Below are 26,239 nucleotides of genomic sequence, written 5' to 3'. Positions count from 1 at the left end.
TACATCAATGGAAGCCTTCAGAGGTACCCATTATTACTGTTGACACAGGGTCCTCCCTGATGACCTTATTGCAGACCATTCACTATATCCCTGTGGTCTGTTGGTTTGTACACAAGGATTATGTCCATTAGAAGTTCACAAAGAAAGTGCAGTCAGCCATAACAGGTCATTCTGTAATGTCAGGCCCCTTTAAAGACAGCATGTCACCAGGCTGCCTGTAATAGTGCACAGGTGAAGGGGTGAAGATGGACAGCACTAATCTCTCTTTGTTGCTTTTGATGGCTCTCCTCTTAAGCCTGTCTTGTGCTGAGGATGAGATGGCACCTCTATCCTGCCCAGAGTACCAAGAGGATTTTGACGGCTCCTGTTATGAGTTTGTGGCTCTACCGCGTTCCTTCCTCAGTGCACAGGGCTGGTGTGAGCGGGGTGGTGGACACCTGGCCTTCATTCTAAATATTGATACACAGCAGTTCCTACAGAAGCACCTGCAGCCAGAGCAGGACTGGTGGCTGGGTTTAGCACCTGCCTCCCTGAACATAACCCTGGACTCTGCTATTGCTGAAGGTAAGAGAGCAGCCCAGGCAACTAAAGTGGGCATTATTTGATGACACTAATGCATTAGATCCTTTGATCATGCAAAGGATCTCAAAGGGTGGGAGTAGAGTGCATTGTATTCAGTTGAGCAGATATTGTACAGAAAACCATTACATTTCCACTGCTGTCTCCCAACATAAGACTAAGATGCTGGGCTTGTTCACTCCCACATCAGCTGGCCTCTTGCTGGGAGATTTATAATCTATTAATCTCACACCATTGCTAGGAGACAATGCCACATTTAGATATATCCTTTTAGCAGCTAATGAGGTACACCTGTCATTCAATAGGTTATGCTGTCCAGTCCTTTGATTTAAAGCAGTCTTTTTAATTCCCCACACAAAGGACCAAACTTTATCACCTAATAGAGTTGTTTCCTTTCCTTCCTGCTTCTTTACATATTTTATTCATGCCTCTGACATCCCTCATGAGAACACAAGCTATCATAGTATTTATCAAATTAACTAGATAGTACACAGTAAGCATGTCCCATCTGTTTGACCTGACATCTAATATTGTGGGAAAATAATACTTTATTTCCTCTACTTTGAAGAGCAGGTGTTCCTAATGTTTTGTACCCTCAGTGTATATAGAATATAATACTTTCATTGGTGTTTGCGCTGTACATCCTCAGGTCCTCTCTCCTGGCTTGATGGCTCTGATGTCAGCTACTCTAACTGGGTGAACGACCCTGATCCAGGGGCTGGCTGTGGTCACATGCTGAGGAGCTCAGGGTTTCAGTGGGAGGCAACAAGCAACTGTAGCCAGGAGCTGCACTTCATCTGCCAATTTGGTTTGTATTTGATGCGTGTGTGTGTTTGTGAGGCAGAGAGCGAGGAGTGCAGCTGGATAGAACTGTTAATATTGTAAAACAAACACAGCTGCAGCAAAGGAGGGAAATGCACGAAAACAAAAGTCCACTTGAGGAAGGAGCTATTGTATAATCAACATAAAATATGTCTTTATCGCACAGGAAACCACAGTAGCCGAATAAAAGCAAAGCCACTGAATTTAGCCTTTCAATTGAAATGACATGCTTTGGTTGTAAAAACAATACAAATAAATAGAAATACAAGGTAGTAAATATTGACCTTTGCTTTTAAAGTATTGCGCTGTTTGTCCTCCTGAGCTTGTGTTTCATGCATGAATGGCAGACATTTAGAGTAGGCATTGTAATAATAATCCTCTATCTAAACCATGTGTACTGATACCCCTCCCATAAATGTAATGGCTTTTGTACAACTCAATTCTAAAAAGGAAGACAGCCTAATGATGATAATGATAATTTCATATAACTTACATTATTAGTAGTGCTTTCTGTAGTGACAAAAACAGGCCTACAGTATATGCCCCTTATTATCTACACAGCTCTGTTACAGTATGTACTATGTAAAGTGATTTTCCTCTCCCTCAGGATATAGGAAGCAGTGGTTGCTGTGTGGCCTTCAGACAGTACCTGTACTACGTGCTTCTCTGCTTGATTCTAATCTCTCTCCCTCTTATCAGTTGGATTACACAACAACTAATCTTTAGTTGACCAGAATGTGAAAAATGGCACAGCATCATCAGCCAATGAACTTTAGTTGTCCCTCAGGCACATTCTAATAATACAGCAACACACATGAGAATATATTCAATTCAAATGCAGAATGCAATGTGATGCATTTCAAATTAAACTAACCAAAAATACCCAAGTAGGCCATTAACTTTGTTCTAGTTTGGTACATTTCAGTTCTTGTATTTGGACACATTGACAAGCTTGAGCGGAGACTAGCACCTAGCACACACAGTCATATTCATCACCCAGCTGTGTCTCTGGTCCACAGTCCAGAAAAACATCATCCTTCAGAAGGCCATCGGGGAGTTTGGCATCATTAAGTGCTATAGCTTGAACCAATCAACAGATGGTGCAAACTGCAAGGCCCTGTACGGAAGTCCCCTTCAAATCCAGGTAGAAGTAGAAACTGGTAAGTAAAACCAACATGAGCAGAAATAAAAGTATCTGGTCTTACATTTCCGAGTACAAATCTTGGTAGAATGAGACAACTTTGCTATCTACAGGTACGAATGTGACCTACAAAATCCACAGTGGTGAGATGTTGGTGGCCAATTCATCAGCAGTCAGAGGAATCGTCCCCCACAACATCACAGTGGGACCAGAGGTGGAGCAACAGCTGGGCTCTGGCTGCCACCAGCTGACCCTGCATGCCTCAAACGGGGTCTCGGTCTTGGGCGTGTCCACTGAGCTGCAGGTGTGTCTGCTGGAGCCTGTGGAGGGCCTGCTGGGATCCGTGATGGCTGAGGGGGGGTGTCCAGACTCAGACCTCTACGTTAGTGTCTCCCTGGACCGGGGGGCCCCGGTGCAGCTTCTCTTCCAGGTGTCTGGAGCCAACGACAGCATCTCTGAGACCAGAGACATGCAAAACAGCAGCATGCAGGTTTACAATATCTCAACCACTATCCAAGGTACCTAACCTATCTACTCAACCTGTCATCCAACAAACCTTACTCAGAGATTAAAACAGTGACTGATGAAGATACTTTAAAAAATATATTATTATAATACTCTTGTTTATATTATTCATATCAACTGTTTTGTTACAGGATTTTTGCAAGTGAAAGTCAGGGCCTGGAATGTCTTCTCACACATGGATGTGGATGTGGGGAACACAACAGTTGTTTGTCACAACAGTTCAGACCTCAGGCAGAATGGCTATGCAAACACAGTATGTGAAATAGCTAAGAATTACAAAAAAATGTATATATTCCACTTTAACCTTAAACAGGTAGCACCTTTTTCACTAATGTGAAGGTAATTATTTTCCTGCAGTTTTTCTTCACATATTTGTTTTCATCCCCAGACAGAAAAACATATGAGAGTTCGCCGAGCTAATAACTTGAGAATCACTGCCATTCCAGAAACTGCCAGTCAAGACACTGAACGCGTCAAACTTGAGGTAACTGGCTTAGGAGGACTATCTAATGGAAAGCAGAGCAAATTTGAATGGGAATGCAGTAAGTACCAGTTAAGGCCTTTAAGCCACTGGGCTGTTGAAGAGAACCCTCTCACCTTACCCTATTACAGTATAAAATGAAAAACAATGACTAACTTTGTTACAGAAAATGGAAGCTATAAAACAACCTCAATCGTTTTTTTTCTCTGTTTACTCAGTGTTGTCTGTCATCTTTTTACAGCATGGCGTTATGGTGATGTTTTCTAACCATTTTCCCTTTCTAATTCCAATAGAAGAAGACTGTAAAGGGAAATGCAATGATAAAACAACAGACAAGACTCATTTGATTGAAAAAGACTGTCTTCCAAACCCATTTGAGTTTTTTGAATACACTTTTTCTGTGAAGAAATGGAGTGACAATGGGAAATGGGTTGACTTGATTTCAACATCCAGATGCATCACGGTTACTCCAACAAAATTCGCCAACTTTAGAATTGGGTAATATGGGGATAGGCTTAAAATAGTGAAGTTAATATAATTAAACAAAGTCATGCTATTTTATTTCATGACATGATAACTCCCATCAGTATCATTATAAAAACAGGCAATGACAATATTATAAAAATTGCTATTTAAATATCCTAGAAGCCTATTAATAATTCTAGTATCATCGTCATACTCATCCTCAGAGAAGTACAGGTAACTGCCAAAATAAAGGAAACACCAACCAGAACAGTTTCAGTGCACCTTGCATAGATTCTACAAGTGCCTGGATCTCTATTGGAGGGAGGTGACACTAAGCTTCCTCTAGAAATTCCTTAATTTAGTGTTTTGTTGATGCTGGTGGAAAACGCTGTCTCATGCAACACTCCAGAATCTCCAATAAGTCTGCAATTGTGTTGCGATCTGGTGACTGAGACAAGCACACACACACACACACACACACACACACACACACACACACACACACACACACACACACACACACACACACACACACACACACACACACACACACACACACACACACACACACCTTAAACCCCCTATGCTCCTTTGAGAGCCCTCACTGACATCTCTTCATCCAGCCATGGTAGCCAAAATAATAATAATAACTGGACATTTTTATACATGCCCCTTAGTATGAGGGAATAATAATAACTGCATAATTAACTCAGGAACAACACCTGTGGGGAAGGACCGGCTTTCAATATACTTTGTATCCCTCATTTACTCAAGTGTTTCCTTTATTTTGGCAGTTATGTGTATGTTGGACATCATAATGCTTTTGGACTGGCCTAAGAGGCCATACAGAATGTTGCTAAATATCTGGAATGAATCGGGTTAGAAATTATTTAGCTAAGACTATTGACAGATTTGTAATCCTTAAGTGTACAACAGGGTTATGACATTAGCATGTTAATTGACTGATTTAATTAAAATTCAGAAGTAAATTGGTCACATTTAACATGAGTTGCTCTCATGCCTATGGAGCATGCTGTAATTACACTAATAATAATGTTGCATTAATTGCCCAATAATTACATAATAATGTATGTATTGCTTTGTTATTACAAAGGTAAACTGTTTCTGGTACAACACTGTTCCTATTTCCATTTGTATGATAACAATAACTGCTGAACTCCATTGCTATGTATTTACGAAGCAATAATCAAGTTACTATGTTACAAAATGTGAATTCAATGTTTTTAAGATCTATTTTATGCTAAAAACGTTCCTATATTCTTTCAGTTGCCAGGATAATTGTAATATAGTGGATGTAAAAAAAGACGTCAAATTCAAATTGGACTGTAACTCCAGTTGCCCAAAGGTGATTTGGCATATTGAGGACCCAAAACCTTCAACAGTAAGTCTGAGATTCCTTTATTGTTGCATGCTGAATGCAATCATATGTTTTATTGGGTTCAAATCAAATTTTATTTGTCACATACACGTGTTCAGAAGATGTTATTGTGGATGTAGCGAAATGCTTGTTTTCATGTGTGAATGAGTTTTGTTGGAGTGCATGAATCAATTTATTGACTAACCCATGCTGTCTAATTTTAAGTTGACATATTCTAGATAAATATAACAAATTGATGCATAAACACATTATTTGTGGACTGCATGTGATTGACTATACAATAGCCAGAGTTCAGCGTACATGAGGACAACATTTTGAATTCTGTGGTCTTCTAGGGTGCCCTGCAAAACTGTTACAACAACGCAGGGAAAAAGCCACTTACAGAAAGAAAAGATCTAGATGGTCAGAAAGAGTACAAAGTGAGCAAAAACTACCTGAAAGAAGCTTCAGATAGGTTTCAGAATCTCCATGTGATAGTTTATGGTGAGTATCTATTCCTTGTATTCAATTCCAAAAACACTATAAGTACAGGCGAAATGTTTGGTTAACACAGTTGATAACAGGATGTCCTTCAGATATGTTGAACTTGCATCAAACTGTCCTTTAGCGTACTGACAGAAAAAATGAAGTGCAAAATAATTTAATATTTAGACATTTTCCGACTGATCAATTAGACATCCCCATTTTTGTTTGAGATATTTATAGGAGCATAGTTTGGATTGATTCATCCTCAGAAAGTATGGACCTAATGTAACATATTCACAAGTGGAAATAAGATATCAATATCCCTTTATATCACCGTTCTTTAGATAAGGAAACTTTTGAATATGCCAGGTACACCATTCAGATACCAGGTGTTACGACTCCTGCACCTGCTGATACTACGCTACCTGTAACCGCTGCTCCAGCTATCACCTTAAGTCCCCCTTCATGTAGTATTTTCCCTCCAAATGGCACCGTTCTGGATCCTTTCAATATCACCTGTACAACACCTACATCTTGCACAAACGGCTGCAAATATTGTTTTAAAACTGACCAAGGTGAGTATCCCTCTTTGCCAGTGTTGTATATTTTAGGAGACCTTCTCCCATCAAAGAAGTTTAGCACCAGAGCCAGATTAAGATAAAATGACATATTGATTTAGTTTAAAAAATGATCTATGTAATCAGATCGTTTTTCTTCTTTATCTTTCAGGTAAACATCTGCGCTGCAGTTCTGTAAATAAAGTAATGTTAATCTTCCTACCTGTTGGGGAGATAAGCAGCAACTACATGCTGTCGGTAGATGTGACTGTTACAGAATTGAACACAAAGACACGTGGAAGTACCACAATCACCACTGAGGTTTGTTATTATCAATTATATAATTGAATGTATGGGCTCTGTCTTGCCTTTCGTCTCCATAGTTCACATCCATTTAGTAATTGGAGCACTCATTTAGTTGTTATCCCCCAAGGTGCGGCCAGCCAAGTCCGGTACTCCAGTGCAGGAGCTCCAATCTGCAGTGGCGGACACAGTGGCTAATCTAGTGCAGCAGGGGATGCTCTCTGGAGAGACCCTTGGACAGATGTTCAAGTCTGTGTCGGACATACTGAATAAAGGCTCCAGTGAGGAAAAGAATAACAGGATGAAGGTATAAGGAGTGTGTGTTTTCACAAAGATAGTGGTATGTTTTCATTGAGTTTACAAGACAGATGTTTGTGAGGTATCCTGATTGATTAATCCAGATGGAGATTGTGCAATTGGCATACATGTAAAAGGTCCAGGTTAAGGGCTTTAAACATCATTCTTCAATGTTGGTGTGTCTCCTTAAGCTGCGAGAACAGATGCTGATGAATATAACTGAAGCACTGGAGAACAGCTCCAGCAGCACTCCTCAGAAAGTGCAGCTGACGGCCAGAGCTGTGGCAGGACTCACCAAGAGGGGTGATGAGCTTAGTCCCGATGCTCAGGTACACTTGGATAGACCTAGCCCCCCATGGAAGCAGGGTAGCATGGAGTAATTCACACAAACACATAGGCCTATTGGTCAAAATGTGCCCAGAATAAAGACTTCATTTCAGACGGTCTATTTTTTCCAGCTTGAAGCTAGCTTCCTGGTGGCAAACCTCAGCTCTTCCCTCCTCTCCATGAACACCAGTGAGCATGGTGGAGAAGAGGAGATGGTGCAGGCAGCTACACCAATTGTAGAGGCAGCCAGCAATATCCTGGATGTTTCCTCAAACGTGAGCACATATTTACCTTCACTTAGTCTAATGACAGTAATGAAGCAGCCTTACTGAACAGTTTGTCTTTCACAGAGAGAAGTCTCTGATTTACTTCTCAAGGGCATGGACAATGTGCAGAGTGCACTGTTGAATTGGAAGAAGGTTGATGAAGCTCCTGTGATTGTCAACAGCTCTCAGATCACTGTGTTTGTGAACAGGTAAGAAGAATGTGGGCAGAGGACATAAGAAAAGGAACTGTAGTTTTAAAAAGCAACAATTGTAACACATCAGACATATTTTAATTGCTGTTACAATACAATGTCTGCAAGATATTGCAACTGTTTTATAGCCTCAATATTGAGTGACAGCATATCATGCCCTCTCAGAGTGTCAACAGAAACTATTCAGATGCAGTCTATAAGCAACCCAATAAGCTCCTCTGCAAGCTTTTCCTTCCCTCCCCTGGGTGCTGATATCCTTTCTCCATATGAACCAGTGGATGTGCGAGTAAGTTTGCATGTGGGACTATATACTGTATTTATGTATTATCATGAGTCAATATGCATGAGAGGGATTTTCATTGTGAAGAGAGATATGTATTTTTGTACCTGTTAGTTTTGTTGATGAATAATTAGTTATGGTTTTTAAACCCTCTCTCTTGATTCACTATTTCCCACTTGTTACAGATGCTGAGTTTGAAGAAGAACCCATTTTCATGGAGCGAGGAGAACAACATTACCGGCACTGTGGGGTCTGTCTCCCTGACCAGAGGAGATGGTTCTGTCATCCCCATAGAGAACCTATCTGAGGAGATTGAGGTCAGAGTGCTGCAAACCCCTTCATATTCTATGTCATTTGAGAGTGTAACAACTCTACTGTTGCCTTAATAATACCATATTAAATTAAATATATAAGATTGCAGATACTGGATCAGATATCAGTGTCGAATGACATCCTGTTGTATATAATAAATGATATACCCATTATCTCTTCTTTGAAAAACATAATCTCTTCTTTGATGCTCAGATCTTCTTGCCAAGGCCTGAAGGAGGGCAAGCAAACAGCACAATACTGTACTTGGGAAACTATAGCACATTGATGGTCGACGTCCCTTCACCTGATGTAACACTGGTGCTGAAGATAAAGCCATCGAAGGACATAACCTTTCAACTGTTCCTGGGGTATAAAGACTACCCAAATGATAAACAATACATAGCCAAGACTCAGATGCCTCACCAGAGCAACACGCCAGGTAATGTACCTCCTGAACGTACATATGAGTCACGTAGACATAACAATTGTGAAGCATGATGAACGGATAACATTTCATGTTTAGAAACTGTGTGTGTGTTTTGGGTACAGAGGAGAAATACACCTGGGTCCTGGGTCCCAATGATTTGACAGGAAAAGTTGGGGTGCATTACCTTGTTGTGAGGCCCATTGTGGAAGCAGGGGTTAAATCCGTCAATGCCACTGTGACTGTCACCTCCATTGCTGCTCAGTGCAAATATTGGAATGAAACCTTATCCACCTGGAGTGAAGATGGCTGCAGGGTGAGTGAAACAAGTACTACACGACACAACACCTTATGATAAAACAAAGGCACATTGCAGCATCCCTGCAATCCTAGACCAGGCCATAATGAAATACATAAACCAACTGTGATCTCCTTAGGTTGGTCCTTTAACCACGCTATTGGCCACCCAGTGCTTATGTACGCACTTGACCTTCTTCGGGAACTCTTTCTTCGTCATGCCCAACCTCGTAGACGTGTCACGTACGGCTGAGCTCTTTGGCACCTTCGCACAAAATCCTGTGGTGGTGTGCTTTATTGGTTCCATCTTTGTTGCTTACGTATTGGTGGTCATATGGGCACGCAGGAAGGACATCCAGGACACAGCCAAGGTCTGACTTGAAAAACCACTGCTACCATTTAATCATCTTTGCTGTTGATGCAGAGTTTTACCTTCAAGTGTTACTTCTTGTAGGTGAAGGTGACATTGTTGGAAGATAATGACCCCTTGGCTGAATACCGTTACATGCTGAATATCAGCACTGGGCATCGGCGTGGTGCTTCCACCTCCTCTCAGGTCAGTACCAACAGTTCCCACTGCTGTAGGACATCCTATTATTTTCTCTGATAAAACCACACTCAGTCACCCTGACCCTGTGTTGCTGCTGCAGGTTACTGTGACTCTGCTGGGCATGGAGGGAGAGAGTGAGCCACACCACCTCACTGACCCTGACAAGCCTGTGTTTGAGAGGGGTGCAGTGGATACATTTCTGTTGACCACGCCCTTCTCTCTGGGGGAGCTGCAGAGCATCAGGCTGTGGCACGACAACTCAGGGGGGCACCCAGCCTGGTAGGAAAGTGGGAGGAGGGGAAAAACCCATGACCAAAGTTTAACTTTGAAGTGAAGATGTAGGTCTAGTTGACAATAAGAGTTTTCTTGCAGGTACATAAACAAAGTTATGGTGCAAGATGTAGAGACAGGACAGAAGTGGCACTTCCTGTGTAACTCATGGCTGGCCATAGATATGAGTGAGTGCACTCTGGATAAAGTTTTCCCTGTAGCCACGGAGATGGATTTGAAGAAATTCAGGTGAGAAGAAACTTGAATGCACCTTGGAATGGTAAAATATGAATAAAAACATAATTGTCCATTATGGTACATGCTTCCTCTACCGTATATTCTGCAGTAATATGTTCTTCATGAGGACGGCAAAAGATTTCCGTGATGGCCACATCTGGTTTTCTGTGATCAGCCGGCCTCCAACGAGCACCTTCACATGTGTCCAGCGAGTCTCCTGCTGTTTCTCTCTGCTGCTCTGCACCATGCTGACCAGTATCATGTTCTGGGGCATCCCTACCGACCCCTCTGAGCAGACCATGGACCTGGGTATGGACGCCTGCACAGTAATGGTGGCATTTGGAAATGGTAGGTTTTCAGAACAATAACTCGTTCTTCTTTCTCTTTCTACTCCTGTAGGTCATATTGAGTTCACCTGGCAGCAGCTGATGATTGGAGTTCAGAGTTCAATCATAATGTTTCCAATTAATCTCCTCATTGTGAGTATCTTCAGAAACACCCGCCCCCGAGAGACGAAGCCTGGAAAGCACAAGGCAGAGGTGTCCAAGCAGGGGAAGACTGGCAGAGTGACTCACTCACAGCCCTCGTTCCCACAGAGGGACAGAGAACTCACACCAGACACAGTCATCAAGGTAAAATATGTCAATATATTAATATTCCAATTGAAGCCAACAGTCCCTACCATAAAAACTAATTTTAGATACTGTATGTCAGTCATGATTTGTAAGTAGACAGTTGTAAGTTTGATCTCATCCTGGCTGTCTTTATTCTGTATTCTCTCCACATTAGCAAGGCTGTTAATGTACTGTATTCTCTCAGGACATAAAGAAGATTGCTCAGTCACTCTCCAAGGCTATGAAGAGCCCCATTCCACGCCTGGAGTTAGAGATGAAGCCTGGACCACAGACTGATATCAACACTCTGCTCTCTCTGGTGGAGGACATAATCCGGCAGCAGAACCGAGCCGGTGGAGAGTTCTACACTGATGCCTCCAAGAAAGAGGGATCGCTCATTCTCTCACTAGGGGTAACCAATCTGCAAGGTACAGCCCGAGCCTCCAGATCCTACAATGATGATCATCAGTATTGGTTAAAAATGTTCAACTCTGTCTGACCCATATATTTCCTATGCCCCTCTGCTTTCAGAGAGCAGCCTGTGTGGGAGCCCTGAGAAGACTGGGGATGGGAGACAGAAAAGGAGCACCAACAGCCAGTATCTGTACAGGCAGCTACGCCATGTAGAGAAGGAGCTGAGCCTACTGGGACCTTCTCGCTTCCCCAACCCAGACAACTACTGCCGGGCAGTGCAGCAGGTCCAGGGCATGAAGGGACTGCTAGAGTCTTCCAGCCTGGGAGGGGACGAGCTGGATCAAAGCCCAGGCCAAGCTGAGAGTAGTGATGGGGACAGGGGCAGTAAAAAGTGCTGTCAAGACGGGCTTCCCTGGTGGTTTGTGTTTATCGGCTGGATACTGGTGGTAGCCACCAGCGGAGTATCAGGATACTTCACCATGATGTATGGGTTGACCTATGGGAAGGACCGTTCTATAAGCTGGCTCATCTCCATGGTTGTTTCTTTCTTTCAGAGCCTCCTAATCATTCAGCCGCTGAAAGTGAGAAACATCAGATTAGAACTTTCTGATTTCAATGTAAAATGCCCTGAAGCATGTATCTGTAATCTGGGTATAACTTTGTGAATTTCCTAACACAGGTGCTAGGTTTAGCAGCCTTCTTTGCTCTCGTTCTGAAGAAAGTTGATCAGGACGAATATGGGGATCCAAAAATTGAGGGGGCACTCAGAAACCCAGGTTCTTTGTTTTCCTTATTTACAGTTTTGGGGAAATTCTGTTTACTTGTACATTAGCTAGACTTTTACAACATTAAGCAGTGTAAGATGACACAATCTGGTCCACAGATGACCCTGATGTAGTCTGGGCTGTCAGGAGGGATAGCACATGCAGCTTCTACCAGCCCCCGCCACCCACAGACATCGAGAGGATGAGGAACAACATGATCAAGGAGCAGAAGGTTTTCGCCCTCATCAAAGAGATTCTCAGTAAGAGGAACCGCTTTTTCATTCACTGCACTGTCATTCACTGCACCTATTGGTTAACATGCATGTTTAAGCCCTATGATTCTGTTGCAGCCTACATGGGGTTCATGTGGATGTTGCTCCTGGTGGCGTATGGTCAGCGGGACCCTAACGCTTACTTCCTGATTCAGCACATTCGGCAGAGCTTCAGCCAAGGGATCTCAGACAGCATGAGCCACGGAAATGTGTTCACCTGGGCAAATACCTCTCTCCTCAGCAACCTCTTCGGAGAGTACCCAGGTAGGATTCTCTAAAGAGGATGTTTATTTCTTTGAGAAACATGAAACTCCAAAATGTCCTATATAAAGGTATAGATTGAATCCTGTGTCAACAAAAGCAAATGGTGTGTTAAAGGTTTTATCACAGATGGGAACTCCAAACTGGTTGGTAATGCCCGTCTTCGCCAGGTGAGGGTGCAGAAGAACTCCTGCCGCATCGCCCGCTCCATGCGCCAGGCTGTACCTGACTGCCATGCTCCATACTCATGGGAGGTGGAGGACATGGGCTCCTATGGGCCAGGCTGGAACCGCTCTGCAAGTGAAAACAACTCAAAGACCCTCCGCAGCCCCTGGCAGTACCAAACCCAGGCCCGACTCAGAGCCCAACCCATCTGGGGCAGTGTGGTTCTCTACAGGGGAGGGGGGTTTGTGGTGGACCTGGGCCCTGACTCACAGAACGCTAGCAGGTAAGCTCATAATTACCAATGCTTCAAATTGATCACAATTATCATGCCATAGCAAATTTATATAATGGAGGTTGGTGCCCCGGTCCCCAAAGGCTGTAGTCCGGCCCTGTGTATCGAAGGGTGTATTTTAATTATTCCATGTATTCTGTCCCTGCAGTACCCTTCAGTATCTGTTTGACAACACCTGGCTTGATTTGTTCACCCGAGCAGTCTTTGTAGAGTTCACAGTGTACAATGCCAATGTCAACCTCTTCTGCATTGTCACACTCATGCTGGAGACCACAGCTGTAGGTGAGACAGTTGTTATATCTCTCCATGAATACAGCATAAAGTAAGTATTTAAAGGCATCCAAAACCAAGATTGTCAGCACCTGTCTTATTCTCTCAGGAGCGTTCCAGTTTTGCAGTGAGCTGCAGAGTGTCCGACTATACCAGTCCACCGGTGGACTCCACATCTTTGTTATGGCCTCTGAGGTCATCTATTTCCTCTTTATCTTCTACTACATGTATGTTCAGGTAAGCCTTAATTTAAATACCTTTCTTATGTGTAAAGCGTATAAAATCTGTGACACAATTGTCTAGTGCCATTGTTCTGGAATTCCTCCTGAGTCTAACTCTTCTCCTCTCCTCACAGGGAAAGCTGATGAAGCAGCAGAAGTGGGCTTACTTCAAAACAAAGTGGAACCTGCTGGAGCTCACCATCATCCTCCTGAGCTGGAGCGCACTGTCTGTCTTCATTAAGAGGAGCCTGTTAGGGAACCGGGACATGGAGTACTACCACAACCATAAAGACCAGTGAGTTCACACTGGGTTGGGCTATCATGAGTTTCTGCTATTCTTTCGCTAGTCTGCTATCCCTATTGTTGGTCAGTTGTTCCTATATGATGTTCAACTTCTCCTCTCTCTATCCAGGTTTGCCAGTTTCCATGAGACAGCCACAGCAGATGCAGTGCTGGGGTATCTGATCGCATTCCTGGTGCTACTGGCTACAGTCAAACTGTGGCACCTGATGAGGTTCAACCCCAAGCTACACATGATCACAGCCACACTGCAACGTGCCTGGACTGACATATCAGGCTTCCTTGTGGTCATCACCATTATGTTCCTGGCCTATTCTATTGTTGTAAGGGTCTTCCTGGACAACTTTTCATTCTCCAACTTTCCCATTTGGCATTCTCTTGCAGCAATGCATCTGTATTCCTAATAAATTGCGATGTGCTTGCTTTTGTGATAAATGTCTCTTCAATTTAACTGAATCTTTCACTTTTCACAGCTGAGTTATGATTCATTGTGCTTTGACACTAAATCTAGCATGTGATCATTGTCTGCAGTCTAATCTGATGTATGGCTGGAAGCTGTACTCATATAGGACTCTCCTGGATTCTGCTCTGACCATGGTCAGCTTGCAACTGGGCATCTTCAACTATGACGAGGTTAGTAAAGGAAAGCTCTCTAAATTACAGCTATGGTCATGATGGCAGGTCTGTGATTGGTATCTCCTTCCAATCCAGGTTCTTGATTACAACCCGGTGCTTGGTGCGTTCCTCATCGGCTCCTGCATTATATTCATGACCTTTGTGGTTCTGAACCTGTTCATCTCAGTCATCCTGGTGGCGTTCACTCAAGAGCAAATGCATCACAAGGTACTGTGCATCATAATCATATAATATTCTGTGTTTATACAACGGATGGGTCTAATCCTGAATGCTGATTGGTTAAAACCGCATTCCAGCTGGTGTCTATTCCACAAGTTACCACTGGCTAAATCTATGACGTTAAAATGCCTATTTACTCTGTTCCGTCTGACTGTGCAATCCACTGTCTCATCAGCCCTGCCAGGCAATTTATAAACTTGATCTCCACTATAAAAAGCATCTAGACATTATCTCACATTTCTTTTAGACTAACATTTAGTTTCCAACAGTGGAGATTTGTATAAACCTTGCCGTCTGTATCTCCAACATTTGAAACATTGTTTCAATATTAAAATTCGATCTCCAGCTGTCCCATAGCAATGAAGGAGTCGGGACGAGACAGACAGACAGCTGCCGTCATTTTTATGGATAAATACAAAGAAATGTCAGTTGAAAATAGCTAAAACAAAACTAAGTGCAGCTAGTTTGCAGTCTTTCCAGCTTCAGTTTGACGTGATTAGCTGAGTTGTTGGCTAGCTCCTCTGAACAACAGTGTCCTGACAAGTGAACACATTTTCTATGCCAGGTGAAATCGTGCCTCATTAGCTCATTATGGGGATGAATCCAAATAAATATCACTAGAAAACAGTTTATGCAAATGCAGCTTTGCTGTTATTCTGGCTGCACATTTTTATGTGAATGTAAGTTAGCCATAGTTGGCTAGCTAGCAAGCAAGGGATAAGAACGTTGCCAGCCAGTATGGCAATGTAACATTTAGAACACATGACTGGGTCGAGTCCATAAATACAAAACAAAAAGACTGAACGACTAGCTGGCTTGGGTAGGATGAAATAGTATGAATAAATTAATCCAAATAACGTTTTTAATAAAAATGTCAATCATTATTTGAATATGTTTGTAACCCGTTGTATAAAAGTGATAATGCCCTCGAAGTCGGTGTTTGGAGGATATATTAGCACGGTTTGCCAATATATCCTCCAAACACCGGCTTCGAGGGCATTATCACTTAAATAATACAGTATCAACACCACCATTTAACAGTGGCCATTGGCTACTGTAGGTGCATCAATGTAAGACCAATCAGATTTGACTGATCTGTTTTTTACAGCCCTCAGAGGAGGAGGAGATAGTGGATCTGATGCTGATGAAGCTCTGCAGCTTGTTTGGGATCAAATATAAGAAAGAAGATAAAGAAGAAAGTAACAGTCCCAAGGTGAATGCCAACAATGCCTCTGTTACTAAGAAAGAACCCTCCACTATATCCTCATAGATGCTTACTTCTCAGTAAAGATCTGCCACTCTGTATGAATTGATATTGGAACTGCTTTCATTTATGTTGCTCAAGAGGAGTATTAAAACATGTTAAATCAAGACTTTTGCACCACTTGTATGGTTGCTTGTAGCTGTTTAATCAAATCTAGCAATGTTCTAACAATATGTACAGGAAATAATAATTCCTCTGTCTAACAATTCTGCTTTTTCAATATATTTAGTTCCAAAATAAATAAACAATATAAAGGGTGTTGAACCATAGCAAACTGTATTCTTTCATCATTATAATGGGTTGCATTAAGATCAGATAAAAGGCCTGAGATGACTGTTGTGGGCTGCGCAATTCATTCTGATCACTTTCCCTAGGATAAAGAACTACTACAGAAATGGTTTAGTGCAGTTTCTGTTTTTACTTGCAAGAGTTGGGTGCAGACCTAAGTTCAAATGCATGTGTATTTGTTATATAAATACTTTTTTCTTTGTATTTGAGTATTTTCAAATACACAGCCCAAAACAAGTACCTTATTTTGAATGGTTACAACTAAATTGTATTTGAAAGTATTTTTCAAATACCTGGGTTAAATGCATGAGAGTGTATTTTTATTTCAAATAAAGTTTATCTGGATACTTGTTTCGAAATGTATTGTAAAATAATAGAAAAACCTGAAAGTATTTTAACCCCAGTCTGGTTGGGTGACAGAGTTATACATGCTTGGTTGACAGGCCATGTCGAAGTTAGGTGAAGTTGCCATCCTATATGCTAAAAATATAAATAAGCCACACAATGAAAACGAACACAGTTGGTTATAGGCTAAACTAGCCGTACCATGCATAGATTAAGCAGAAATCTAGCTTGGCTTGACTGGCCCATAGTTGCATGGACAAACTGCAAGCTTGGCTAGCTACTGTAGATAGCTACAACATAGGTGCTTTTTGCAATGCGGGTATATTTACATACACTTGTGTTGCTCCCTATTGTATTGGCTTGCACAAAAACAGTTTGTGGGAAGCCAGAAGTAATTATAAATTCAATTTCAATTTACTGTGCTGGTGTGCAGGATGGTAGGTCATTAAAGGGATACTTCAGGATTTTGGCAATGAGGCCCTTTATCTACTTCCCCAGAGTCAGATGAACTCGTGGATACTATTTTTATTACTTACCTCAATTAGCCACGAAATCCATAGTTTAAAAGCGACTGTTTTCTGGCATCTGCGTGGCGCCATTTTCCCTACATTTACCTCCACATGGGCCAGCCCCCTAACATTTCGAGTTTCAGCCAACGAGCTTTAGCCTTTCTCCATTTGAGTGACAGCTAGCAAGATGCACACAAAGCAGAGCGAGAAAGAGCACTGATGTGGTGCACATATCTGCAAATATGCGATGTAGTATGCAATTTTCGGGAAACACTTTTGGCTTGTGAGTGCTACTTTCAGAACTACCGGCTACAAAAGTACTGGAGAATCTCTTTTATATGGGAGGAATGTAAAACCAAATATCGAAACGAACATATTATTAAAAATACTTTCCAAAAGTGGGTCTATTTTAGGCCCACTTGCTCTCTACTTACCTCATGTCAAATTCAATTCCCCTCTATTTTTAATAATATATATATAACATTTTCAAAAATTGCAAACAATGTCTACACAATTCGAAATGTTTCGTGGCCACCGATGATTTAACATTTATATCAAAATTAACAAACCATTTCATGCATTAGTGCTTTGAATTTGTCCTCTGGTGTGGCATCGTTATTCATGTAAATATAAATGTTCAATGATTCTCAAATAGACAAGAAAATGAATTGTACTCATTATTAGTTTCTTCTGTCTTTAAATCAGTCATGATTTTCTGGAATTTCAATAAAAAACTAATTATTTTCTTGTACAATGACAATAACCAAGTGCCTCCCCATTACATTTTGAGTAAGATTTACCGTAATTTTGCCAAACCTCGAGAAAAAGTTATTCATTTACTTGTGTCTTATGATGATGTTACCTGCCACATGCTTAACAATTATTTTCACATTTTGTCCAAGACAAGACCATTTTTCCCTTTCATTTATCAGCATCACCCGTAGGACATTATGTCACACCGTTGGACAATACACAACAGGCAGTCAAATTTGACTATTAAAACATATTCATGACAATTTCCGAAGTTTCTAACCACTGTACAATTCAACTTCTAAATATTAGCAATGGATCCTCGTTAAATAATTCTAGTGTGTTCACTCCAATTACAGGGCCTCTAGAGTCCTATTTTGTTCTTTTTGTGTACTTCCCCAAGTCGGCAGCGGGTAATTTTGCACCTGCTGCCTTAATCCTTGGGTATAATAGCCATGGCTCAGGCTCACTCTCCGGAATCAAACCCTGATTCCTCATTACCCGTGGTCACCATAGTGTGCACAGAAGAACCAATGGGAAGTTTATAGATCAGATATTATCATGAAACGTCACTGCAACAAAGGGCACGCTATCAGCTCAAGGTTATCTAGTGTCACAAAAAGTGTCCGGGGTGCCCGAGAGGACCCCACATGGGTTTTGGGTTTGATAAATGCACAAATCCTCGAAAGTCAACGTTCGTTGGCATGTACAGATGTAGGATCTTAATTTGATCACCCTGTTGCAGGAGAACTTTCCTGCAATGCAGGACATTCAAAACATGTAGTGTAGGTTTGATACGGCTTCTTAAGTTTGTAGTTTCCACATGATTCGGCTCTTACGAGAAATGTATCAACCCCTACAAGAACGTCTATTAATTATAATCCACAGAGTAATCCGCATTTCCTGTTCCAGTAGGATTATTTTCCTGCTGAAGCAAACTGGCTCAAATTAAGATCCTACATCTGTATTAGCTCTAGAATTGTCACAGTTATCCAAGTAACGTTGGAGTGATCAAGAATCCATAACTGATGAGCTATTAGCAGTTTCATTGTACCTGAACTCCCTGGGGCCCGAAGCAAAATTCTGCTAAGGGGCCCTCCTACCTGACCCGTGAGCCATGTAAACCATTTACCATTGCCACATAGTCACACCTGACATCCCAGTGCTCCCACTACAATCCTCCCTCCTTTAAAACAGTTTGCTCCATCGGCCTAAGAATAACTAGACCTATACAGAACAGAATGAGGTATAAACAAACAATATTTATTGAATAGAGTATTTTCTATAGAATCTTAAGATAAGTGAATACAAACATTAACATAAATAAGAAATTGTAGAAAATATAAAATGTAGAAAATAATAAAATATAATTAGTCCAGTCCTCACAATATCCTCACAATATTATGCAATTAGATTAGTCTATACAATGTAAACATAAGCCTATAGGCTATGGCTGCAGCTATATGTCTTAAAATAGTAAAATAAAACCTATACAGCTGTGTGATTAACTTTGGTTCCCTCTACAGCCTGGACATTTTCAGCATCAGCATGGACACCAGTCTATCTGGACTGTCTGGAGGAAATTGAGAAACTATGTCACATAGTTAGTTAAGCAGTCATTTACACAAATGCACTTCTGTCATACATTTGTAAATGTTGCTAAGTATGTAAACATTTGAATGTTTGAATTAAAATCTTACCATCAAAATATTCCTCTTCTGCACTTTCTCGAGGCAAAATCATCAATGATGTCATCATAGGACATGTGTTTTCCCACGTCATGATTTATGCTCATGATGGCCAGACCACTCAAACATTCCTGTGACATGGAAGACCTCAGGTGGCTTTTGATTAGCTTACATTTTGAAAATATCCTCTCTGCCGATGCTACTGTTACTGGTAGGGTGACCACAATTCTTAGGGCTGTCCACAGGTTAGGATAGAGTTCCTCCAGGTTTTTCTCACAGAGAACGGAAAGCAGCTCAAAGGCAGTCATCTTATCTGATGGCAGATCAGGTCAATTCTGAATCTCGTGTGCTAGATCCATTCTACTGATGTCACAGTCATCTCTGAAGGTTAGAGTGTTTTCAACTTCCATGCAGTGAGCCTTTAACTGAGTTTTTGGAAAACGTGGTCACATAAAAAGCTGAGGGTGCTTTTACTGAACTTCTGTCACCAAATAGGAATCTGCACAGTTCTTCCAGTAAATGTGTTTTTGTCAAATGTTCAGTGTAAATTGTTAAAAGTAGTCTTATGTGAAACATCTGAGTCTCAGCGCAATTACAGTGCATTCGGAAAGTACTTAGACCCATTCAATTTTTTAAAATGTTATTACGTTGCGGACTTATTCTAAATGAATTAAATAAAAAATAAATAAAATAATGTTTTTGCTTTGTCATTATGCCAATTTGGTTTATATTTGATGCGTGTGCGTGCATGCATATGTGTGTGCATGTATGCAGAATAACAAGGTATATACTGTATGCTCCAGTGTGGTTCTGGTCAGGTGATAGAGATTGATGACAGCTTCTATGGTCGTAAGACGGTTCACTACTGCCGGACGAGTCCCGCTTCTTCAGCCACCTCCACACAGGAGGAGTGTACCTGGATAGATGTTGTAGATTCAATGACAGGTATGGTGTGAAGTCAAATGTTTTGAAAACTGTTGAAATATTGTGCAAGGTGTATTTTGTCCATCACTCAGGATATTGATATATGTTTTGGTTTGACTATTGATTCAAGAATAGTCTTGTTCTTACATTGTATGAGTAAGAACATTAAAGGTCCAATGCAGCCATTTTTATCTCAATATCCAATAATTTCTGGGTAACAGTTAAGTACCTTACTGTGATTGTTTTCAATTCAAATGGTCAAAAAGTAACAAAAATAGCTTATTAGCATAGAGCCATTTCTAAAGCAAGAATTTTGCAAGGACTATCTGGGAGTTGCTTGAGTGGGGAGAGGAAAACTGAAAACTAGCTGTTATTGGCAGAGAGGTTTGGATTGAACTATATTTCTTATTGGTCTATTAACTAATTTGTCGCCTGGTGATGTTGCCAGGCAGGCCAACACTCCAACCCACCAAAACAGGCTGAAATTTTACGCAGTCTTTTCAAACAGCTCTTTCACTAAAAGGGCATTATCATAATTTCACAGTATTATTCCAGCCTAATAGAGTAGAAATATATATATAAAACACAGGAAATCACGTTTTAGACTGCACTGGGCCTTTAAGCACAATGCTTTTAATGGGTCAAAGTAATTGCCTGCTGTGCAGTATTTGATAATTGCACTTTTAGGACACGCTGCTTAAAGTAAAAAGCAGAAATGTAAATATTGTAAAGCAAACACAGATTCAATAAAGGGCCCAGCAATTCAATAGAGGTGTAACAGGGTTGGTTATGTTTCCACTTGCCTCTAAAGAAATGTGTATTTGATGTTCAAGCATTCTTATTGGTTAGTTCAACTCTGATGACAATAAGGGGTGTTGTGATTGGCCCCGCTTGCAGATAGGGGGAGATCGCGAACGTCAGGTCTTCCCAGTATGAAAATGTGATGCAAGGGGTAGGTCACGTTCTGAATACTGTTTTCTATTTTCTATTTTACAATGTGTACAAGTTTGCTGTACGTTACTGATTTTATACATGTATGGGTATATGGTACCTGTTAGGGATTGAGGGGCTTTCTGGGATGTGCTTTGGCATATGATTGCTGTAAATAATTGTGTTAGCTAGCATACACCGATGTCATGGTCACATAAGCCACGGCTAACACAGTTGTCTTCATGCTACAGATTTTGCCATCGACAGCCATCAACACTGTTAAGCCCTGCACAACTAACGTGCTGTTTCCCATTTAACAACAGCAACAGAAATAAATGATGCTCAACTGGGACCACTGGCCGAAGTGATTTATTATGAGAAAACACAACGCATGGAGAGTACATTACACATCCGTTACACTCACCCCCCTTTCAACCTCCTCCTTTTCCGCAGCAACCAGTGATCCGGGTCAACAGCATCAATGTAACAGTATAACTTTAAACCGTCCCCTCGCCCCGACACGGGCGCGAACCAGGGACCCTCTGCACACATCAACAACTGACACCCACGAAGCGCCGTTACCCATTGCTCCACAAAAGCCGCGGCCCTTGCAGAGCAAGGGGCAACACTACATCTAGGTTTCAGAGCAAGTGACGTAACTGATTGAAACGCTACTAGCGCGTACCCGCTAACTAGCTAGCCATTTCACATCCGTTACAGAGGCAGCAATTCAACTTAATTCCACTTCAGCAAGAAGCTATCACAAAACATATTTGAACATTGAGCTCGTAGAACATGCATGCATTTGCAAAGCAGAGAGCAGAACTGCAAATACTGTAAAACACACACCGCTTCAACAATGGCACCAGATGCATTGAGGCAGCAATAAAACTTCATTGCACAAAGCACCACAAAAGATGTCTTTGTGTCTTAACAAAAAACATAATAGAGGTTCAGATGCTGGTACAATGTCAAGAGTGAAAGCAAAGCCACAAAATATACAAGTTTTAAATGGTTGTAATACCGTAAATGAAATCTAAAAGTACTACACTAAATACGGACCTTAGGTTTAAGCCATTGCTTAAGCTAGTGCTTCATGTATGAATGGCAAATAGTATAGGCATTGTGATAATCTGAAGCACGCTTCCAGAAAATTGGAACGGAAATGGCGCCACACCGAACTGGAAGTCTTCCGACTAGCTTGGAAAGACAGTACCGTGCAGTATCGAAGAGCCCTCACTGCTGCTCGATCATCCTATTTTTCCAACTTAATTGAGTAAAATAAGAGCAATCCCCCCAAAAAATGTGATACTGTCGAAAAGCTAACTAAAAGCAGCATTCCCCAAGAGAGGATGGCTTTCACTTCAGCAGTAATAAATTCATGAACTTCTTTGAGGAAAAGATCATGATCATTAGAAAGCAAATTACGGACTCCTCTTTAAATCTGCGTTTTCCTCCAAAGCTCAGTTGTCCTGAGTCTGCACAACTCTGCCAGGGCCTAGGACCAAGGGAGACACTCAATTGTTTTAGTACTGTATCTCTTGACACAATGATGAAAATAATCATGGCCTCTAAACCTTCAAGCTGCATATTGGACCCTATTCCAACTAAACTACTGAAAGAGCTGCTTCCTGTGCTTGGCCCTCCTATGTTGAACATAATAAACGGCTCTCTATCCACCGGATGTGTACCAAACTCACTAAAAGTGGCAGTAATAAAGCCTCTCTTGAAAAAGCCAAACCTTGACCCAGAAAATATAAAAAACTATCGGCCTATATCGACTCTTCCACTCCTCTCAAAAAAAAAAAAAAAAAGCTGTTGCGCAGCAACTCACTGCCTTCCTGAAGACAAACAATGTATACGAAATGCTTCAGTCTGGTTTTAGACTCCATCATAGCACTGAGACTGCACTTTTGAATGTGGTAAATTACCTTTTAATGGCGTCAGACCGAGGCTCTGCATCTGTCCTCGTGCCCCTAGACCTTAGTGCTGCTTTTGATACCATCGATCACCACATTCTTTTGGAGAGATTTGAAACCCAAATTGGTCTACACGGACAAGTTCTGGCCTGGTTTAGATGTTATCGGTCGGAAAGATATCAGTTTGTCTCTGTGGATGGTTTGTCCTCTGACAAATCAACTGTAAATTTCGGTGTTCCTCAAGGTTCCGTTTTAGGACCACTATTGTTTTCACTATATATTTTACCTCTCGGTGATGTCATTCGGAAACATAATGTTAACTTTCACTACTATGTGGATGACACACAGCTGTACATTTCGATGAAACATGGTGAAGCCCAAAAATTGCCCTCGCTGGAAGCCTGTGTTTCAGACATAAGGAAGTGGATGGCTGCAAATGTTCTACTTTTAAACTCGGACAAAACAGAGATGCTTGTTCTAGGTCCCAAGAAACAAAGAGATCTTCTGTTGAATCTGACAATTAATCTTGATGTTTGTACAGTCGTCTCAAAAAAAACTGTGAAGGACCTTGGCGTTACTCTGGACCCTGATCTCTCTTTTGACTAACATATCAAGACTGTTTCAAGGACAGCATTTTTCCAACTACATAACATTGCAAAAATCAGAAACTTTCTGTCCAAAAATGATGCAGAAAAATGAATCCATGCTTTTGTCACTTCTAGGTTAGACTACTGAAATGCTCTACTTTCTGGCTACCTGGATAAAGCACTAAATAAACTTCAGTTAGTGCTAACCACAGCTGCTAGAATCTTGACTAGAACCAAAAAACTGGATCATATTACTCCAGTGCTAGCCTCTCTACACTGGCTTCCTGTTAAGGCAAGGGCTGATTTCAACGTTTTACTGCTAACCTACAAAGCATTACATGGGCTTGCTCCTACCTATCTTTCCGATTTGGTCCTGCCGTACATACCTACACGTACGCTACGGTCACAAGACACAGGCCTCCTAACTGTCCCTAGAATTTAAAAGCAAACAGCTGGAGGCAGGGCTTTCTCCTATAGAGCTACATTTTTATGGAATGGTCTGCCTATCCATGTGAGAGACTCAGACTCGGTCTCAACCTTTATGTCTTTATTGAAGACTCATCTCTTCAGTAGGTCCTACCTATGATTGAGTGTAGTCTGGCCCAGGAGTGTGAAGGTGAACGGAAAGGCACTGGAGCAGTGAACCGCCCTTGCTGTCTCTGCCTGGCCGGTTCCCCTCTCTCCACTGGGATCTTCTGCCTTTAACCCTATTACAGGAGCTGAGTCACTGGCTTACTGGTGCTCTTCCATGCCGTCCCTAGGAGGGGTGCGTCACTTGAGTGGGTTGAGTCACTGACGTGATCTTCCTGTCTGGGTTGACGCCCCCCCCTTGGGTTGTGCCGTGGCGGAGATCTTTGTGGGCTATAGTCGGCCTTGTCTCAGGATGGTAAGTTGGTGGTTGAAGATATCCCTCTAGTGGTGAGGGGGCTGTGCTTTGGCAAAGTGGGTGGGGTTATATCCTGCCTTTTTGGCCCTGTCCGTGTGTATCGTCGGATGGGGCCATAGTGTTTCCCGACCTCTCCTGTCTCAGCCTCCAGCATTTATGCTGCAGTAGTTTATGTGTCGGGGGGCTAGGGTCAGTTTGTTATATCTGGAGTATTTCTCCTGTCTTATCCGGTGTCATGTGTGAATTTAAGTATGCTCTCTCTAATTCTCTTTCTTTCTTTCTCTCTCTCGGAGGACCTGAGCCCTAGGACCATGCCTCGGGACTACCTGGCCTGATGTCTCCTTGCTGTCCCCAATCCACCTGGCCATGCTGGTGCTCCAGTTTCAACTGCTCTGCCTGCGGCTATTGAACCCTGACGTGTTCACCGGACGTGCAACCTGTCCCAGACCTGCTGTTTTCAACTCTCTAGAGACAGCAGGAGAGGTAGAGATACTCTGAATGATCGGCTATGAAAAGCCAACTGACATTTACTCCTGAGCTGCTGACCTGTTGCACCCTTGACAACCACTGTGATTATTATTATTTGACCCTGCTGGTCATCTATGAACATTTGAACATCTTGGCCATGTTCTGTTATAATCTCCACCCGGCACAGCCAGAAGAGGACTGGCCACCCCTCATAGCCTGGTTCCTCTCTAGGTTTCTTCCTAGGCTCTGGCCTTTCTAGGGAGTTTTTCCTAGCCACCGTGCTTCTACACCTGCATTGCTTGCTGTTCGGGGTTTTAGGCTGGGTTTCTGTACAGCACATTGAGATATCAGCTGATGTAAGAAGGGCTTTATAAATACATTTGATTTGATAATACTCCTTCCTCTGAACAGTGTGCACACGATTAATATTTTCAGAGCACTTGATTAAGTCTATTATAATGATAATGTGGATGATGATCTTAATGATGATTTTGATGACAATTATGATGGAAAACTCTCCTCTTCTATTTCTTCACCTCTCATATCTCTATTTCATGTACATTATTTCCAGGAGACTGCCATGGGCTGCAGGCGTGCCAGGCCACGGCAGATGTGGCCTCCTTTGGTGAACCTTGCCCATTTTGTTTGTTAAGAGAGGTTTGCATTATCAAACGAAGAAGCTAATTGGCTGATTTGAATCAAATTCTAAGTTACAGTAATCTATGTCCCAGAAGATCTATTGTATGATACAAGCTAACCTTTATTCTTCTAGTTGTTCTAATTGTAACCCAGTGAACATTAACAACAATGTAAGGCTAAAATGGGAGTGTACCACCACAACGAGTTGCCCAACAGTAGTTTGGCATGTTGAGGACACAAGAACTTTGACAGTAAGTCTGAGACTCCTCTATTGTGCACACAGGCATATTTATGAATAGTGGTTTCAGTGCATGAACAGATAGAACTTATGTTGTCTAATTTAAGTTTAGATATACTTTATTAGTCCAGACGGAACTGTCTTCTGCTATTAACCAACCCCACTGA

At 41.8% G+C, this 26,239-nt stretch overlaps 1 protein-coding gene across 1 annotated transcript; it reads left to right on the top strand.

The window, feature by feature from the left end:
- Positions 1-6,612: 6,612 nt before the first annotated feature.
- Positions 6,613-16,438, top strand: LOC120025289 (polycystic kidney disease protein 1-like 2). The gene is made up of 28 exons (XM_038969777.1): positions 6,613-6,755; positions 6,868-7,044; positions 7,226-7,363; positions 7,493-7,636; positions 7,712-7,836; positions 8,005-8,125; positions 8,305-8,436; positions 8,645-8,870; positions 8,981-9,171; positions 9,293-9,523; positions 9,607-9,708; positions 9,803-9,981; positions 10,075-10,221; positions 10,319-10,518; positions 10,609-10,841; positions 11,029-11,251; positions 11,355-11,818; positions 11,917-12,013; positions 12,121-12,261; positions 12,352-12,537; positions 12,652-12,982; positions 13,140-13,273; positions 13,371-13,498; positions 13,617-13,777; positions 13,895-14,105; positions 14,314-14,415; positions 14,494-14,625; positions 15,746-16,438. Exons 1-28 carry the CDS (start codon positions 6,642-6,644, stop codon positions 15,905-15,907), a joined length of 4,932 nt encoding a protein of 1,643 aa, XP_038825705.1. The 5' UTR covers positions 6,613-6,641; the 3' UTR covers positions 15,908-16,438.
- The last annotated feature ends 9,801 nt before the right edge of the window (positions 16,439-26,239 follow it).

This window comes from Salvelinus namaycush, chromosome 30 (genome assembly GCF_016432855.1).
Source record: "Salvelinus namaycush isolate Seneca chromosome 30, SaNama_1.0, whole genome shotgun sequence".
Lineage (NCBI taxonomy): Eukaryota > Metazoa > Chordata > Actinopteri > Salmoniformes > Salmonidae > Salvelinus > Salvelinus namaycush.
Note: the sequence above shows the minus strand (reverse complement) of the source record. Positions and strands in the feature narration are given on the sequence as shown.

What these genes read in the sequence shown, in the direction of transcription:
- LOC120025289 (XM_038969777.1), top strand. Translation starts at nt 6,642, where the DNA reads ATGTTAATCTTCCTACCTGTTGGGGAGATAAGCAGCAACTACATGCTG. An exon ending in AGCTTAGTCCCGATGCTCAG is followed by an intron (nt 7,364 to 7,492) that starts GTACACTTGGAT and finishes TATTTTTTCCAG; the next exon opens with CTTGAAGCTAGCTTCCTGGT. An exon ending in TCCTGGATGTTTCCTCAAAC is followed by an intron (nt 7,637 to 7,711) that starts GTGAGCACATAT and finishes TGTCTTTCACAG; the next exon opens with AGAGAAGTCTCTGATTTACT.